The sequence below is a fragment of the Lissotriton helveticus genome, chromosome 6 (genome assembly GCF_964261635.1).
Source record: "Lissotriton helveticus chromosome 6, aLisHel1.1, whole genome shotgun sequence".
In the NCBI taxonomy this organism is placed as follows: domain Eukaryota; kingdom Metazoa; phylum Chordata; class Amphibia; order Caudata; family Salamandridae; genus Lissotriton; species Lissotriton helveticus.
The window spans coordinates 1190045507-1190064896 of record NC_136067.1 but is presented as its reverse complement, the minus strand read 5'-3'; the positions used below and the strand labels follow the sequence as shown (position 1 = coordinate 1190064896).

At 44.9% G+C, this 19390-nt stretch overlaps 1 protein-coding gene across 14 annotated transcripts in view; it reads left to right on the top strand.

The window, feature by feature from the left end:
- PTPRK (protein tyrosine phosphatase receptor type K) overlaps window positions 1–19390 on the top strand; it is a 1613435-nt gene that overhangs the window by 1253766 nt on the left and 340279 nt on the right. For 6 of the 14 annotated variants that reach the window (XM_078648914.1, XM_078648907.1, XM_078648901.1 and 3 more), the window contains one exon: window positions 14310–14375. The exons of the other annotated variants lie outside the window; for them this stretch is intronic. In XM_078648914.1, coding sequence (XP_078505040.1) covers window positions 14310–14375 — 66 coding nt within the window. The remainder of the gene's footprint in view (window positions 1–14309; window positions 14376–19390) is intronic. 14 annotated transcript variants of the gene reach the window in all.

Here is a 19390-nt window from a genome sequence, read left to right as displayed (position 1 = left end):
TTGGTTCTGTCCAGATTGGACTACGGAAACGCAACCCTCACAGGCACAGCAAAATCTCACCTTGCCCCCCTCAGAACAACTTTAAATGCAGCAGCCAAGATGGTCACTGGAGTAAAAAAATATGAACACATCACTCCTGCTCTCAGAGAGCTAAAATGGATACCAACCGAAATGCGCGCCAGCTTCATAACACCCTGTCTCACTCACAAAGCCCTGCATACCGGCAAACCTGCATACCTGGCCGCCAATCTAAACAAAGCTGGTCAGTCAAGGAACCTAAGGAGGAGTACTAACACTCTACTTCTCATCCCGCCCAAAACTCACAAACATAAAGCCTCATCACGCTCTTTCTCCGGAAATGCGCCCAAAAATTGGAACACCATCCTAGTTCATATCCGTCCTAACCTCTCCTTTCCAAAATTCAAAAGCCAGCTCAAAGACCTTTTCCTCAACCGATCTCTACCGAATGGATAGCTGACGCTCCACATCGAATCCTGCGCACTGCAGTATATGTTCACTCTGTTTAGAGGACCGATAACTCGCTCACCTTTCGTCTCACTCCGGTGCTCCCCCTCACCGATCTGGAGTTTTCGCAAATCATGGAGTCTATCGGTTACTCTTTATGTTTGAACTGTGCACGTCACGGATCACTACGTCGGATTTACCACTGTGTTTGAACTTTACTCATCAAAAATCACTATGCTATACTATGGTCACTTCTTATGTTTGATTGCTTTTCTGTTACATGTTGTAAAGCGCTCTGATACCCTCGGGTCTTGCCAGCGCTATAAAAAACTCCAAAATAAACAAATAATAAATTACCAAGATAAATATATTCAAATATGTTAGGGGTGCACGTTAAAATACTCTGGAAATTGTGTGACTTACTCTAAACATTTAAAATTGCAACCTAACATGAATATCTGATAGAGACTTCTAGCTACAGATTCCTTACTTTTGAATTTCCCCAGGGCGTCAGACTTTGCATCGTCTGTGCCAGAAGTCACATTACTGTACCTATATAGGCGCCACCCAGGTGTGCTGACGTCCGTTCTTTTCTTTCCGCGCCAGCCAGTGCTGATCTGAAGAACAGTTACCCCTTGGCTACTTTTTTGACTTGATTGTTTGAGGTTTTCTAGGTGTGTCATCTAGAAAGACTGGATTTAGACCCTTTGGAGCCTGTCATCGGCTTTTGTCCATGATGGACCCGCACCTTGTCTACCTCTGGTGTTAGGAGTGCGACAATGACAGCTGTGCTCCAATTGCCACGTCATGAATCCAAAAGCTTTGAGGGAGTAGTTTCTAAAGCTTATGGTGACCCAGCATGCTACTACATGCAAATCGAGTGCCTGCGACACTCTGGTAAGTCGAGACACAAGAAAAATAGCAATAAGTTGAAGTGCTCTTTGACTTCTCCTCATCCGTAGACCAAAGCACTGACTGAGCATCTGCATTCAAGGACTTGTTCCCCGTAGCCTGCACCTAGGCCTACTCCGCGACTCCCTGACACTCCAGGAGCTCGAGCGATCAACACCCAACTGAACGAATTCTGTGAGGCCATGTGCTTCATCTTTGGGCGGCCTGACCCCTTCGGCATGCCTTTAGGCTCCCGGGGTTAGAAGGGACCCCATCTGGTTCTGCACCAATGGCTCCGACCTCTGCTCTAGTGGACCACCACGGATCCATTCCTGTATCTGGGATGGTGCCAGCGCCTGCTGGCAGTGCTGTCCCCATTATGATGCACTATTCCGACACCGAGCTGGATGGGGGTTGCCCGACGCTGATGCTGGCAGGCGATTTGCCTCCTAGGTCGGATCCTTAGCCCTATTCTCTCGGGCTAGGCCTTGGGGGAAGAATAGGAGGGGGTCACTGGATCCTACAGAATACCAGCCCTATGAAGAAGACCCCAATATAGACTGGTGTGGGGAACTGGGTGAAGCCAGTCGACTGGATACTTCTCCAGATACTGGTATGCTTTTCCCCCCTACCGTGGCTGCCAAAGAAAGAGCCTTGTATGCAATTGTGGTGCGGAGGGTGGCTGAGGTTCTTGACCTTCAGTGGTCTTTAGGACTAGCATCTTGGCAGAGGTGTTAAAACTGGGAGTTACCTCATCTGAACCCCTACGCCCATTCAGTGACGCCCTTACTGAAGTTCTTTTGGGGGACTTGGTCCTAACACAACACAGGCTTCTGTGAATAGGACGATCGCCCGCCACTGACCCGCTGCAGAGGGCCCAAACTTCTTCACCCAACACAACACCCCAGAGATATTGGTAGTCCAAGCCTCCATGTCCCAAGGCATGTTCCTTGTCGCTCCCCTGGACAGTGAATCCAAAAGGCTGGAATCCTTAGGGAAGATGTTTTCTTCTGCCAACCTAGCATTACTGTCTGTAAACACTGCATGCCTTTTGGGCCATTACTCCCATACTCTCTGGGACACGGTTGCGCAAGTGTCGTTGCAGGTCCCAGAGAAAGCCCAGGACGTGCTCTTGCAGGATGGGAGAGATCCAGCTAAGTTCACAATACGATATGGACTCCTCTATGGTGGCCCTGAGGCGCCACTCCTGGTTGAGGTCGACTGGCTTTTGGGTGGATGTCCAGGCTTCCAATGCCCTTTGATGCCCCACATCTCTTCAGAGACAAAACCCATTAGGCGATTGAGCATTTTAAGGAGTCTCTGGCTACGCCCAAATCCTTTGGGCCTCTGTTGGCCTACATCACCCCCAGCCTGCCTTTCACTCCTTTCATGGCTACAGAAGGGGCTTCTAGCCACACCAATTAAGGTAGGAAACAAGCATTTGTAGTTTACTGTGCTCCCTTTTGGCCTTACCAGCGCCCCTTTGCTGGTAACACATGCCCGATGGCATATGCGGGCCCTGCAGTGGGACCTGACGTTCCAGTGGGTGCAGCATAAGGGGAATCTCTTTCCGACATGGTCCAGGGAACTGCAAAAAATTTCAGTGATGGCTAACGAACCACGTTTGGGTCAGAGGCAGACCCCTCTCCCTTCCCTAACCAGATCTGACAGTAGTGACAGATGCGTCACTCCTGGGATGAGGCAGCCATCTGGAAGGGGTGGAGATCAGAGGACTTTGGTCTCTGGCGGAATTTGGACTCCATATCAACATGCACAAAATCTGAGCCATCCGACTGGCATTGTAAGCCTTTCTACCCTCAATACCTGGGGTGGTATTAGCTTACGTATCTATTCAGAGGTAAGGAATCTGTGGCCAGAAACCTCTATCAAATGAACAAGTTACTTACCTTCTGTAATGCCTTATCTGGTAGAGACTATTTCTAGAAACAGGTTCCTTACCGACCTACCCATCCTCCCCGCTCTGTGAACAGGTTTCTAGGGATAGGGCTGCACACTTTCAGGGCTCCAGTGGTCAGTGATCTTTGTGGCTCCGTTCTTAAGGCGTTGAAAGTCATGAAAAGGAACTGATGGCAGCTCACCTGGGTGGCCCCTATATATGTACTGCGACATCACTTCCAGCGCGGACAACACATGTGAAGCAGACGGATGGCACCTACAGGCACGCAGAGGTACTGCTCACAAAAAATCATCCTGATCCAGTCTAAAGCCTGTGGAAATTCAAAGTTAAGGCATCTGTGGCTCGATATAGTCTCTACCAGATAAGGCATTACCGATGCTAAGTAACTTGTTCATTAATATTACTAAAAATTAGCCTCCATGTGGCTTGAGTGAACAAGAGTGTGAGGTTTTGTAAGGAATATAATGGGAGGAGAGTGATAATCTTGAGAAATTGGGAAGATTCAAGTGAAATTAGAGGAAAATATTGAAGCTGAAGAGAAATTTGAATGTGCACCCGAGACTGAGAATGGAGCATTAAAAATAGGGAGAGGTGTGTATGGTGCGTAAGGAACCTCAAATAATTAGTCCAATAGTATTTGCTGGAGAGAGTGAATATGAAAGGAACTATGTTGTACTTAATGGGTTTTGGTTAGTGAAGAGCCAATATGTAGAGGAATTGGTTTGGTGTGTGGTAAGACTGCTTATTTTATTTTAGCCTGCCTTGTAATTGGGTGGAAAGTTATCTTGCTCTGATATTAGCATATGAATGAGATGACTGACGCTTTACAAATCAAATAGCAGATTATTTAATGCCATTTGCTTCTCAATACATATTAGGAATTGGAGTAAAACCAGAGAAGTGATTTGTTTATACTAGCAATAAGTAGTGAATCTTTCAGTTCAGTTTGAAAACGAACCTGCATTTAAATGCTCCACCTGTTGCATGAAGCCAGCTGTTGTTTAACACAATTCGCACCATCACTGGAAGTGGTTTTAAAAATTCATATCCAGTGGATTTGCAGTCGAATTGTCTGAAACATTTCCAGTGCCTCATAGTCTTCGCAGAATGTAAACTCTTGCACTCCATCTCGGTTGCTCCTTTCATGCCTTAAAGCGTGAAAGGAGCAGACCTCTAAGAGGACCCAGTTAATTGACAGGAGTTTTGTGTCATGGCCCATCACTGCAAAATATCTGCTAGGCTTAAAGTTTTCAATCCTTGCTAATTTAATTTTTGCTGCATAAAATATTCCGGTAATGAATTTTTTTGTACAGCAATTCTTGTCAAACTCGATTCATGTCAACCTTTGAGATGTCACAATGGATTTTACTCAGAGTAATGCATCATTTCTGCATGTATTGATTAACCAGTTTTTCGTGACCCATGTTAAATAAATGAGGATTGTTGGACTCTAGAATGAAATGCATTTTCCCCTCTGTTCTCAGTGTCTCAGTGTGCTTAGTACACTCTTGGCATTTTGCCCAGTCCCATTTTTAAAACTTTAACTTAAGTGAATGGGGGTACCGCAGCCTAAAGGCTGCTGTTATGTTTACTTGCGTGTTAGGCTAAACCTGTAGTTTGCAGATCTATGAAGCGGTAAGCGATTCGTGTCCTTGGTTAAGCAAAGGCCCCATCTTCTGTGTTGTCTGTCGCGGTTTCATTTCTTGTACAATAAGGCATCCATTTGACGGGGTTTGGGACTTAGCCTCAAGGTGGCAGTACTCCTATGAAGTTTTTGTTGTTGATGGGTTTGGAGGACCTGAAGCCTGAGTTTTGTATCGGAGCCCACAACCCTTACTAAGTCTGTGTGGCTTAAAACTCCAATCTTTCTTTCTCATGCTCCCAGCAAAAAGCAAAAACACACATTCACCCACACCAGTCTGGGGCTTGCCATTGAATTCCATTTTACATGTATTTTAACAATTGTTTTTCAGATCGGGTAAAGATAATAAATAGCAGATTCCATTTATCACATTACTTAGACACTTTTTCAGACGCAGGACAAGGCAAATCCCAAAAATATTAACAAAGGTAGGTGTCCTACTTCGTCAGTACGACAGCGCTATCCCCTTGCATATCCCTAATCGTGCAATTCCATTAAGGGTTAATTACCAATCTGTCTACAGTTCCATGAAGGTCTCCATTACGTTTATAAAATTAGAATGAAATAAATGTTCCTGCATTAAAATCTGTAAAGAAAATATGGCACCTGTCCCTCAGCCCCTCCTACGACAGTCTGTGGCTTCATTCCTTAGTAATCAGATGTTCATAGTGATGCTAACACGAGCCCACATATGAAAGGGGCATCTCCACAATAACATTAGTGAGATTGATGTGCCAACAGTCCAGTTAATTATCTAAATTCATAAACACTATCTGCACTTTTTAGGCATTGCGGTGCTGGTGTAGACCCAGACGTTCTTCCATACCCAGTCCCTCAAGGGCACAGAAGAAAATGGACTATAATCTTCTTTTCAGGTGTGCCTGTTTCTGGGCATTCCCCATAAGGTATTCTCTTTTTACTAGAATTAGGAAAACCTAAATGGAGGTGACTGATCTTGACCAGATGTTTCCTGCATCTGCCAGAGATTGCCATATGGTATGTGGAAACTTGCTGTGTATTGTCCCTTCAGCCGTCATCTTGGCAAGACTGATGCCAGTTTCAATAGCCAGACCAGCCGTTCTAGTTCATCCAGGAATGCCACCCAATAATAATCCAACTTATAGAAAGATTATTTATATGCGCCCCAACCCTGGCCCAGACATGGCCCTGCATCCAAACTGATGATACAAACTCCCAATCAGCCCTCTAGAGTCCTCTTCCTCTTGGAGCCTCTAGGATTAATAACCATCTCTTTCAGGGACAATTTCAAAAATGGAGTTCACTGGGGTACTTATATTTGTGTTTATAATTTTTTATATATAGCCCAAACTTGGATCCAGAGGTCGAATGTCACAGGGCTTTACAGCAGTGTATGTAAGCATAAGACATGACATGTCTTGATATAATAGTGTAAATCTTGTCAATAAAATCTTTAAATTGTACCGCTTTGACCCTTATTTTTGACTTGTTTTTCAAGAGTCTGTCTATTACCTTCGTATTGACTGTGACCTTGCGGCCCTGGATACCTGTTACCATTATATACTGGCTAATCTCTACTTCATGACAGCCTTAGTACCCTCTAAAGAACATGCACCATGGATGCATTTCTTCTATGCATACCTGCAAGGTATTCTTCGTTGTTACTGGACAGACTCTTAACATTAGGTATGACAGATGATTGGAGTACGACCACAGGTATGCTGGATGCACTCACCATTGGGTCCTGTAGAGCCTTTGTTCTGGTTTCCTATAAGTAGCACATTCCTGTGGATAGGTCCTGTTCTCATGGGCAGGCCCTATATGGTATTTATTCTCGCTGTCTACATAGTTCATGTCGTGAGCTATTCCTCTCTTGCTATAGGATGACACTTTGATGTATTTATACTTGCTGCCTGCACTTCAGTAGATAGCTTCTCTGTTGTTCGTGAGTAGAAAGAACATTACCATCACTTTTTCCCCTGTGCATTCATTCCTGGGTGTTATTCCTCATCACTCCTAGATGAAGTTAGATCATTTACCATGGCTGGCTGTTTATAGTGAATGCTTGCAGGTCCCTCACCTGTTACTTGAGTGAGGTGAGAGGAACAGGGAATGACATACACCATGTCTCCCTGTACATTATGTTTGCCATTGACTGTTCCTTTGTCACTTGTTAGAGGATTGTATGGAGAACCACACAATCAGGCACAGCAATGTCAGGAGCCTGCATTCTAAGTCCAACTCCTCTTATTGCCATTAAATTGATGTGCAGAGAGGAAAGACAAGATAAATCACCTCTCTGGTCAATCACACATGATACAAAAACTCTTCCTTCAAAGACCAAATTGCCGTTCAGCTCTCTTTCAACTTGTTACCCCGCCTCTGGTGCATATCGTACTACCCACCCTGTACTATGCTTTGCCATGGATGTGATGAAGCGCTGTACAAATGCAGCTTGGTATGAAGCACTATATCAAGTGCAGTTACGACATAAAACATAGTCCTAGGGAGAGACAAGGTTTTGGAAATACTGAGGCTCGGAGTGGGAGTGTATTTAGTGCACATGCAGAGTGCCTTGAAAGTGATACACTTCTCCACTGTGAGCAAGTGGAGGTCGTGAAGAAGGCTGGAGCAGTGTTTAGGAAGCCGAAACAGGAGCCTGACAGCCAAGTTCTGAACCACTTGGAGGCACCTAATCGCGAACTTGTCTGTTTCTAGATATCAGATGTTACCATAATCTAACCTAGACAGAATCAAAGCCTGAATGATGGGTTTTTTGAGCAGCGAAGGGAAGTATCCAAAATATCTTTCTAAGCCTTCTCATCAGGGCCAGGCTTGCAGTAGCGGGCACCAGGTGTTTTCCCAGTGGGCCGGAAGGGTGGAGGCTGGTTTTAAAGTAGTAGGGGGGCTTTTTTTCACTGGGGACTGGTTTTGCAGCAATGCTGCAATATCGGCCCCCTGTAACAAAACCAGTAGCAGTGTTTTCCACCCGCAATCCCCCCACACCCGGGGGGGGGCCCTGTCGGTAGGGACATGGATGGCTCCCAGCAAGGCGGGCCAGTGCTAGGCTCCCCAGAGTTGAGGGTTCTTAGCCAGAATTAGGACTTCAGTCTTGTCACTATTCAGTTTTAAAGTGTTGGAATTCATCCAAGTGGAGACAGGGCCTAGGCAGGAGTCAAGATCTTCCGGGGTAGAATCTCGCTCTGATGACAGGGCTAAAATAATCTGGGCGTCATCTACATATGAATGTAGAGTAAGGCCGCAGCTCTCCACTAAGTCCGCCAAGGGGCATATTGAAGAGTAAAGGGCTGGGGGCAGATACCTGCGGGGCACCAGAAATAAGCAAATGGGTGCTGAAAACGACATTCGTCAAAAAGACCTGAAACATGCGGTCCGTCAAAAAAGAGGCAAGCCAGGCTAAAGTAGTGCCCTGAAGACCCAGGAGTGTCAGCCTTTCGATAAGTGTCATGAGAGACAGTGCCATTGGCCACGCAGTGTCAAAGATCAGTGCAGCAGTGCCACCCATGTCCAGGAGCCATCTGAGGTGTTTAAGGTGAGTGTGTTATTTCCAGCCCTGTTTGAAAAGTGTGTTTTAGGATAAACTGTTGTATTAAGTGTTTTTTACTTTTCAGAAGTGTTGTCCAGTCAAATCCAGTGAATGAGACCCTTTCAGATTTTAATATTCCTAGTGCTTATGGGGCGAGTCAAATAAAATGTGTGCTAGAACGCAGATTGAAGTAATAGCCTGATCTGATTGAGACTTCTATCCGCAGATCCCTTATCTTTTAATTTTCCCTAGGTGTCAGACTGGATCCAGAAGATTTTTCGTAAGCAGTACCCCTACATGCCAGTAGGTTGCGTCTATCGGCTCAGTGTAGTGTAGTCTGTTTGAACACCCATGTATGGGTCACCTCAAAGTGCTGACGTCTGTTATTCTTTCAGTGCTAGCCAGTGCAGATCTGAGGCAAAGCTACCCCTGTGTCAGTTTTTGAAAGGCTTTTTTTGACATTTTGTCGAGGCTTATGAGTATCCACTCCTGGTGTGTCGAGGATGTCTTCCTGTGAGGTAGGTTTTAAACCCTGTGGTGCCTGTCACTGCACCATGTCGCTGATGGACCCTCACCTTGTGTGTTTGTAGTGCCTGGAGCGCAACCACGATTTAAAGCCGTGCTCGGACTGCAGGGCCATGGCACCAAAGGCTTTTAGGGAGCAGTCCCTGAAGTTGCTTGTGGTCCGGCATGTGACTGAGGGAAGTCCCTAACTCAATCGAGAGGAAGGTCCCGGGATCGTTCCAGAAGTCTGAAGACCTTATTGTCCCACTCCAAATCATCAGGACCCACAGGTAAGAGGCACAAAAAGTCAAAGCGTCTGTTGGCTGATGCGACGAAGGGGCATCGGTGTTCAATGCCCGGTTCCTTGGAACCTTTGCCTGGGCCAACTCAGAGCCTCCAAAGTTTTCTAGGAGCCGGAGCAACCCCCACTCAAATAAAATAACTTTGAGTCTCGTTTTTGAGCGGTTCGACCCCCTTCGATGTCCCTTCAGACCCGGTGAGGGCCCAGTCTGGTTCTGTGCTAGCAGCTCCGGCTCCGATGGGCCCCCATGGATCTGGACCAGTGCCGGTCATGCCACGGTAACCTTCCCCGGACACAATGTTTCCAGTGATTGAAGTGGTATTATACCATTGACATGCACCTGAGTGGTTGGTGAAGAGTACAGGGCCGTCACCAGTCGTAAGAATATTTCACTGACCCCCTGTTCTTCTTAGAACTGCAAACCTGAATCCCTGCTAATCAGAGTTGAATGCTATTTCTGTGCCAAGAAACATGGCTGCTGCACTCCTCTCTGGGCCTCTATTCTAAATTGCGCCAAACAGCGATTGTAAATTGAACGTCGGACTCTGCCCAGCACAATGTCAGCCTGCTCCAGTCTTACCATTCCAGGGAAGAGTGGTGCCAGACAATTAGCCAAGACTTTTGCATACAATTTAGTTTTAAAATGTAATAGCGACAACGGTCTAGAACATGAGCAGCTGTCCGATTACTTGCCCTCTTTCAGTAGGGATACTATCATGGCTTCACGCATTGAAACAGGCATAGTTTTGGTGTTGACCATTTCCTCATAGAGTTAAACCAGATGCTGGATAAGTAGTTCCTGAGGGGTCTTATAAAAAGCCACGGTGAGCTCATCAGAGCCCAGTGCCTTGCTGGAAGGCATGTCCCTGTGCGCTACATGTATGTCCTTTGGGTGCAGTGGTGCCATTAGGTGTCCCCTGTGCTCCTTAGTGAGCCAGGTCATGGCTATGTGTGCAAGTAGGCTTCGGCATCGATATCAGCAGAGATGTGCCGCGACCTGTGTTGATCAGCATATTACCTACAGAAAACTTGTTCAGGGTCACTCAGCGGCATACCCTGTTTGTCCTGTACCACCACTAACACATCCGCATCTTAGCGGGGGCGCAGACGTGCTGCAAGGGGGGCACCAGAACTTCCCCCCTCCCCATAAGCGCGTGCTGTAGCGTACTTTCCTCGATGATGCACTTCGCTCTAAGCAGTCTCTTGAAATTTGACAATCTTAGTCTTAATGGCACTCAGGGTACAGCTGTCAGCCATCTCCTGATGCCACCGCTCTAGTTTGGCGATTTCTTTTTCTAAGCGAGTCAATCTTTCATGCATCGACGGCAGGACCCGTACATGTTTAAATATTGTAATCCCACGTATGTAGACTTTGAACGCCTCCCAAACCGTAACAAATTTGTCAACGGACCCAGCATTTATGCAAAAGAACTCCTCTATCGCCAACGTCAATTCTTCATGAAATACTGTATCTAGTAATAAAAATGGAGGAAAGCGCCAGTCTATTTTGGGTGTGCAGTGTGAGTTCCAATAGTACAGGCGAGTGATCAGAGTAAGTCCTTGGTAATAGTTTGCAATGGGATGCTAACACCGCGACATAAGCCAATAGTCTATTTGTGTATGAATATTGTGGACTGAAGAATAGTGAGTATATCCCTGTTCCGCGGGTGACCTATGTCGCCAAATATCTATCAAGCCTTCTTTAGCATCTATAATTTTAAGGTTCTGAGCAGCGGCTGAGAGTCTTCAGGGCGGACCCCTGGAGCGGTCGAGAGTTGGGTCCAATACACAATTGAAATCACCACCCCAAAGCAGCTGTTGATCGCTCCATTGCAGGAGACGTGCACGTAATGAAAGGTAAAATTGTGGGTCATCGTAGCTTGGCCCAAATACTCCAACCAGTAGGACCGCCAAATCGGCCTTATAACATCTTTCGACCACAAATCTCCACCCCTGGGTCTGTACATGTCTCCAGTAAGTGAACTCCCGACCCTCTACGTACCCATATTAGAACCCCACGAGCATGTGTGGTAAAGCCTGCTGCATAACATATGCCCTGTATTCTACTCTGCGCCAATACGCCTGTGCTTGGAGCTAAGTGAGTTTCTTGTAGGATTGCACCATTTACATTGTCTTTTGAGATATGCCACGACCGTACGTATCTTTCTGCAGTCATTCATGGCCCTGACATTCCAAGTGTGGAATCGGAGTAGCGGTCGACCTGGCATGCCCATCGCTGCATAATTCATGCCATCCGTCATCGAATATCTGGTATTTACATCCACTCCTAGCCAGTCATGCAGCATGTATCACCTGTAGCCATTGCCAGCAACCATTGAACAGAAATCTCTCTCTCCCCTATTCAATTATGGATAGTTCAGACCCGCCCCCGGGGTTCACAAAGCCCAGCTGAGAATCCCCCTGTCAATCCACCCGGTCTGTTCAAAGCGATCAGCCACATAGGGGCCGTGTCATCCCACATGCCTAGTGCCAGAGAATCAATGAGGAGGCAGGGTGCTGTGATTTTTAGGAGAGCGGTAACAGGAACCTGGAGTGCCACCCACACTCCTCGGAGGGCTTATGCCACTGTAATAGGGCCAGGGGGAGGACCGTGCCAGCTGTTGAACCCCCACCTCTGTGGGTAACATCATGTGGTCATTGCTAGTGTCGCCAAGAATGGCGCTGAGCAGTCCACCCAACGAAGGCTGCTAGGTCAGCCACCATTCTCTCAGCGTCCACTGCGGGAAAGACGACTGTGTAAACCATGCCGGGTCACCTGGTGTGCTGGAAGGACCCCCATCTCTCCTCCTTACAGGGTACCCGCTAGCCACCAGCACAATTGAACGGCGTCTCAATAGCATGTCATGGATCCCAGAAACGGATACTGGTTTCGTTTTATGTATGTTGTGTAGTATTTGTAGCGCACAGGGGCGTAACACAGGCCCCTCAAGCTCCAGGGAGCCCCCTCGGCACTGCACTCTGGCCTGGGAGCTCCTTATTGAGCCCGGAGGGGGCCCCTCTACGTACTGTGCAGGGATGCCCCCTCAGTTTTTGTTACGTCAGTAGTAGCGCACAGACATAGCTCACGAACAACGGAGCACTGAACAAAGTACACTTGGAGCGTTCAATAATGAAATCCTTGTGGTAGGATTTCAGTGTAAGTAAGGAAACACAATACTGTAAAACGTAGATAATGCACCACTTGCCCAGTAATTAAGTGGGTTTAGAATTACTTCCTTTAAATTATGGGAATTACAGGATAATGTGCTTAATGGCTAAATATAAGTTCCCACGGGCGTGACCTATTGGCTATGCCAATGCTTGTTTCATTGTGAGCTCTGATCTCTAGAACTCCCTACAAGTCACTATGATGAGAGCACGTACTCTGAACCTACTCAAATAAAAACTCATTACTTTCCAAAGCAAGGAGTTATGCTGTAAAATGCATAGCAAGTCCACCCTGTCGCATGAAAACCCTAGACACCAGACAATGCTGAATTGTAGACCCCATAACAAATGTAAAATAAACATCCTAATGGAACTTCATTAGCACCCCTTTCTGGCCTGCGCCATCTTTAAAATCAGCTGCATTATTCACAAAGCCACCATGAACAGCATTGTTACTTACCTTGATGACAAGCCCACTATCTCTAGCAGTTATCAGCACATATGCACCCTGGACACTGCTGGAGCAATTTTTCTCTCCAGGTATTGATGACACTAAATTATTATTTCCTACATGCTCCTTTTTTAAGACTGGGGCCTTGTGAGAGTCCCAAAGAATAATAACCCCAGAATAAGAGTTAAACCAAGTCAAATTTAACTAAGACCCTACAAGGTTCAAAGTGAATAGCATGAAGGTTTGTTTAAAATTGAAATTATTACAGAAGGCACAAATAGCCAGTTAAAATCAAGATGCTCTAAATTCTCAAAATGCATACAAATGGGAATTAGCATTGGAAAATAGAGAGACTATTCTATTTATAAATCCAGGACATAATATGTCTAGCACATGGCAAAATAATGAATTAGCTAGTAGACCGGCATGAAGCCTACTCATTTTTAAGGCAAGTAAAAGTCTGTAAAATTTCTGAGTACAGTCAAAGAGGAAACATAAAATCTGCCTTCAGAGAGCTGGAGAAAGAAATGTCTCACATCAGCAAAAACATCAAGTTAGGTAGCGACTAGTTGCATATCGTCCTGAAACGTTTTTGGTGTACATGGTCTCTATAAATACATTGTAGCATAACAGGTTAATAAACAGAGGAATCTCATTGTCAACATGGGAGAAACAAATGATACAACACAATATCTAGTAGTAAAACAAATGGAAAAGGCCACTTGCTTTAATACTAATGATTGATACTGTTTTTTGCTATCCAAGAAAAAATAAATCCACATTTAAATATTGTTATTGTATTGTATTGTAATTGCATTTATATAGCGCTTACTACCCCTGACGAGGCGTCGAAGCGCTTTTTTGTCGGGTAGCACGCTACTCCGGTACCCATAGAGGATTAGTGTTGTATAAGAATAGTGAAACATGCAAGTACATTTTAAGTGGTGTATAGGTTAGTCAGTTATTTGGATATGGAATAATTCCAGAAGGATAGAGGAGGACAAAGGTTTGTATTTATGTATCGCTTGTTGACGCACGCTATTCCGGAAGCCTATAAAGGATTAGTGGTGAATTAATATGGTGAATTATGAGGTCATTTCAGTGGTGGATATTAGTCTATTACTTGTAGTGAGAAGGATAGCGGAGGGATAAAAGGGGAAGAAAGATTAGCATTCATATAGCACTTGTTACCCCTCATGGGTGTTGTAGCGCTCTTCTGGCGAGTAGCACGCCACTCCAGAACCCATAAAGGATTTGTGTTTAAAATGAGTATAGTATAAATATGAAGAAATTTGAGTAGTAGATATGTTATTCAGTTATTTGGGCAGTATATTAGTATAGTTTAATATGGAATTTGAGAAGTGAACATGTTAGTCTGTTAATTTTGATTGAAAAGGATAGTGGAGGGATAAAAGAGTGAAATATATATTTTTTTTTTTTTAGGTCTTAGCAGTAGGAAGAGAAATGAGAACAAGCATTTACAAAGCAATGGTCTCAGCATTATTAAAGGTAGAGCTATTGGTATTGTTTATTATTTTTTATGTTTTTTTTAAAATCATAAATAAATAGCATTGTCTTTTTAATTGGCAATAGCTTAATCGTTAAATGAATGGCATTGTCATTTACAATAGCTTAATCTTTTGCATATGCATGACTTATATACACAACCTCCGCTTAGCCAGAGGAACTTCCTTGTAAAAATACAGTAAAGCTCTGCTCTCTCTTTTAGGAAGATTGGAAACAATTAGAAAAATAAATTTTAAGATACAGCAAAATAAGACTGTAAAAGTGCTTAAATTAAGAGTATTTTACAACATGCTGAAGGACACATTTTTAACTGGAGATGGACAAGGTGAAAATCCAGAAACTAGGTTCATAATAAAATATGCATTTCACAACAACTGCAAAGGAATTTGAGGCCTAATCAAGTGAACTTAAAAAGCTTTGTTATGTCAAATACAGCTCAGTTAGAATATTTTGACTTATTCCTGTTAAATAAACACATATTAAGTATTATTTTTATTCACTTGTACAACACTATATGACCGTAGATTAAGAAACATAAAAAAAAACAAGACAGCAGGTCATTTGCATCTATGCAACCAGGATGTGGAACAACATCCCTGTAGCCATGAGGACCGCTCAAACCCTGCTCCGATTTAAGAAAGAGTTGAAGACTTGCGTCTTTAAAGAACTCTCATCACAATGCATTAACATGCCATAATCCTGCTTACTCTTTGACTGTATCCTTGTCCTTAACCATGTATAAATGTATAGTGCTCCGCTGCCTTTTGGCTAGGTTTACTCTATGGAAATACCCTGTATAAACATATATTATCATTAAAAAATACAAAGGTTACAAGTAGGTTATAGTTCAGCTCAGACTAAACTCATACAAAAAACACATAAATTCAGCAGTTATAGTTACCTGAGCTAACTATAAATGATGTGCCTGCAATGAACTGCTTATGACCTCACATATTACATCACTAATGACCTGGTCAGTGACATTTCTGGTGACAGGCACAGAACCACTCACAGACCCACTCACTCATCCATTGAGCCACTCACACACCCACCCACTCAATCACCCATACAGCCGCTCACACACCCACTCAGCCAATCATGCAGCCACTCCCTCAGTCATTCATTTAGCCACTCACTCACCCATACAGTCACTCACAGAGCCAGTCACTCACTTAAACAGTTGCATACATAGCCACTTGAGCATACTCACACAGCCACTCCCTCACCCAGTCACTCATACAGCCACGTATTCACCTATACACTCACATGCCCACTCACTCACAAAATACAGCAACTCTCTCTCACACACACACACACACACACACACACACACACACACACACACACACTCACACTCACTCCAGTCCTCACCCATACACTCGGTCAAATAGCCACTCACTCACCCACACAACCAGTTACACACCCAGGTACTCACTCGTACAGCCACTCAAACACCCACTTACTCACCCATACAGCCAATCACACACCCACTCAAAAATAGAGCGACACACCCATATAACTACTCACATATCCACTTATTAACCCATACCATCACTGACACATGGGTTCAGTCACACAGCCACTGACATTATATATGTTAGAAATAGAATCAGTGATTAGTAGCATGTAAAGTATTCTAATTAACGTATAATAGCTTAGTGTACATACATTTAACACTCATAAACCTTTATAAAACACTCACCATCACTGGATGATGTCATCAGTGGTCATCAGTGATGTCATCTGTGATGTCACTGACCATGTCATAAGTGATGTAATATGTGAGGTCATAAGCAGTGCATTGCAGGGGTGTTCGTTCTAGTTGGCTCAGGTAAGTATAACTGGTGAATTTCTATGGTTTTGTATGAGTGAAATATGAGCCTAATTATAACGTCCCTGTAGCCTTTGATTGTTTTCTGTGGATATATATATATTTATTTATTTATAACATTTGTAGAGCGCGCTGTTACCAAACGGTGTCCTGGCGCTGTAATGATAGCTCCCCTGGCCAAAGCCTCCTGTTTAGTTCGTGAACAGCCAAGTTTTAAGATTTTTACGGAAGGTCATCAGGTCAGTAATCTGTCTAAGAGCCATATATAATTTCCCTTTCCCTTTCATAATAAATTTCCCTTTCGTGAAGCTCACGGAGTCCGCGCCTTTTCTTTTATCTTGATGGTAAAGGTCTGGATCGTATATATATATATATATATATATATATATATATATATATATATATATATATATATATATACACACACACACACACTCAGCAGTTATGTCATTTGAGATGTCATCCGTTATGTCACTGGCCATGTCATGAGTGGTGTAATATGTGAAGTGATGAGCAGTGGATTGCCGCACCAGAAGTTATATTTTCACTGGTTGTGTATGAGTGAAATCTGAGCTTACCTATAACCTTTCTTTTTTTCATTGAATTTCTTACATTTTTTAATTCTATTTCCTAATTGTAATTAACCCTGTACCTTTTGGATTTTTGGATTGATTTTTTTTTTTTTTTTTAATGTTACTTCCTAACTGTAATCTTTGAGAGTGGGTGTTGCAATGGCTGAATAGGCCGGTTGAGTGGGTGTGTTAGTGGTTGTATAGGTTTGTGAGGGGGTGTGAGAGCAGCTGTAAGGGTTGGTGAGGGGGTGTGTGAGTAGATGTGAGAGTGCTTTCCCCTGCTTTTGCCTATTTTTTATCAGTGCTCATAATGCTTTTGCCTCATTTTCTACTTCTTTCTCCTTCCTTTCCCTTGTTTTTCTGAGTGCTTTCTACTGCTTTCGCCTCATTTTTTTAATGCTTTCTCCTTCCTTCCCCCTGGTTTCTGAATGCATTCTCATGCTTTTGCCACAATTTCAACTGCTTTCTCCTTCCTTCCCCCGTTTTTCTGAGTGCCTTCTCTCACCTTTTTTACTGCTTTCTCCTTTCTTTCCTCCGTGTATCTGAGTGCCTCCTCCTGCTGTTGCCTCCTTTTTTATGTGCATTCATCTGTTTTCATAAATTGGGTACTTTTGCCTGGACTGGCACTAGAGCTTGCTCCCTTCTTGAAACTACCCAAGTGCTCCCGCCAACCTTATATCTCCCTCGCGGGTACAGCCTACATGAGCACATCAAATACCACTTTCACGCATTGTAAATTTTTTAAATTTAATTTCAGAATTTTGTAAAGCGCACAGCTACCTCCACCGGAGGTGTCCCGGCGCTGTCCATATACCGCTTAGGAACCCTTCCTGGCTTCCCTGGGAAATGTCCACTCCTGGGCACCCTCCAGGTGCAGCCAGGCATTCCAGCGCTTTTGGGGCCGTTGTGGAGACTAAGCAAGCTATTGCCCAGAGTTGCAGCGTGGGACCCATGATCAGAACAGGCACTGAGGCGAGAATATCCAGTCAGGGGAATTAATGAGCCGGAGACCCGCCGAGGCGGGAATCGAACCCTGGTCCCTGGCCAGAGCTCTGCATCAAGGTCTGCCTGCTCTAACCATTGAGCCACACTTCTCCACTACCATTGAGCCACACTTCTCCACTAAATCACATTCACCTTCCCTACTACTGAGCTCCGAACTCCCTGAAAGTGAAAACACAATGCCAGTTTACTTTTCATAAGCATATTTGAAACGTGCACTTTGCAACGACTAAATAAAAATCACAGTTTCATAGTGGTTTTGAGCAGTAAAAGTGAGGACTGGCACCCTAACACATAGCCTTTAAGAATTGCGTATTTGCAGTTTTATATAGTGCAAACTCGACCCGGAGGTATTGCAGCGCTTCACATGAGCACCAGATACAATTTGAAAACCCACACCCAGTCGGTAGGGTCGGTGTGAATCTCACACCTGGCACAAATCAGAAGTTTGCTGTTGGTTCTTGTAGGGCTGGTCGGAGAGAGCACTGCCTTCAGTGGCAGGACATTGTGTGAAAAGGAGGGCGAAGAAGCAGCTGTACAGGGATGCAGTGTCTCATTATTGGTTGATGCTAAAGTCAATGAAAACAGGAATCCTGGTGATCAAAATCAGGATTTTCCTCTTTCTTAATGGATGATATATTCCGCCTGCTCTTTGGGTACATATATTTGTCACTTGGGTGTCTCAGGACACGGCTCCAATCACCCTAGAGGCCTCACAATCTCACAGGCCTCCATTTGGGCCAGGAGGGTGCTTCTTCCCAGGTTCAGGGTGCGACCCCCGGGAAGATAGAAGGCTAAGATAACGATGTTCCATATCGACGCACGGGTCGTAGCTATGCTGTGACTTCCAGTTCAGCTGATACTTCCTCAGATGGCCCGTGGAGGAGTTGATGAATCGGGTGTAGAGGTCTGTGGTGGACTCGGTCTCACACACCAGGTACCCTGTCCGGGAACAAAGCCACACAGAATCCATCTGGGGCAGGTGTTTGAAGTATCCCAGAAACACGCTGTGGATTAGCACCCAGTGCACAACCTTCACTGCGTAGGCCTCAGTGCCCAGTATCATCAGGACCGGCTCGTGCCCCCCACCCCCCACCGCCCACATTGAAGCTCCTGTACAGCTCCTCGAGGCGGAAGGTAAACTGGAAGATTCTGTAGTGGTAGCTGGGGTGCAGCTTTGGGGAGTTGACCAGCATGTCCCACACGTCCAGATCCTCTGGGAAGAGTGGCGGGTGGTGATACTGCAGCGCAAGGTGTGCTGCATGAATTCCTTGAAGTGCCTGCTCTTGAAGCTCTCCACTTTTGAGCACAGGATGTGCAGGGACCAGCAGGAGATGCCCAGCCTTACGGGGTTCCATTTAGAACGGTCAGATTGCAGCCACAGATTGTGCCTTAATACACAAAGTTACAGAATTTGTCCAGTATGGTGACCTGTTTTGGCCAGATCACAGAGAAGCGGGGGCTGGCAAGCCCAAGCACACAGTCTTCATGTTGGGGAAGCTCTGACTGGAGTGTTTGCTTCTTGCCGCGTCCCCTCCGCAGGATAAGCACTCTTGCAAAGCCTCCTGCACTTGATGATTTTGTAAAAACTC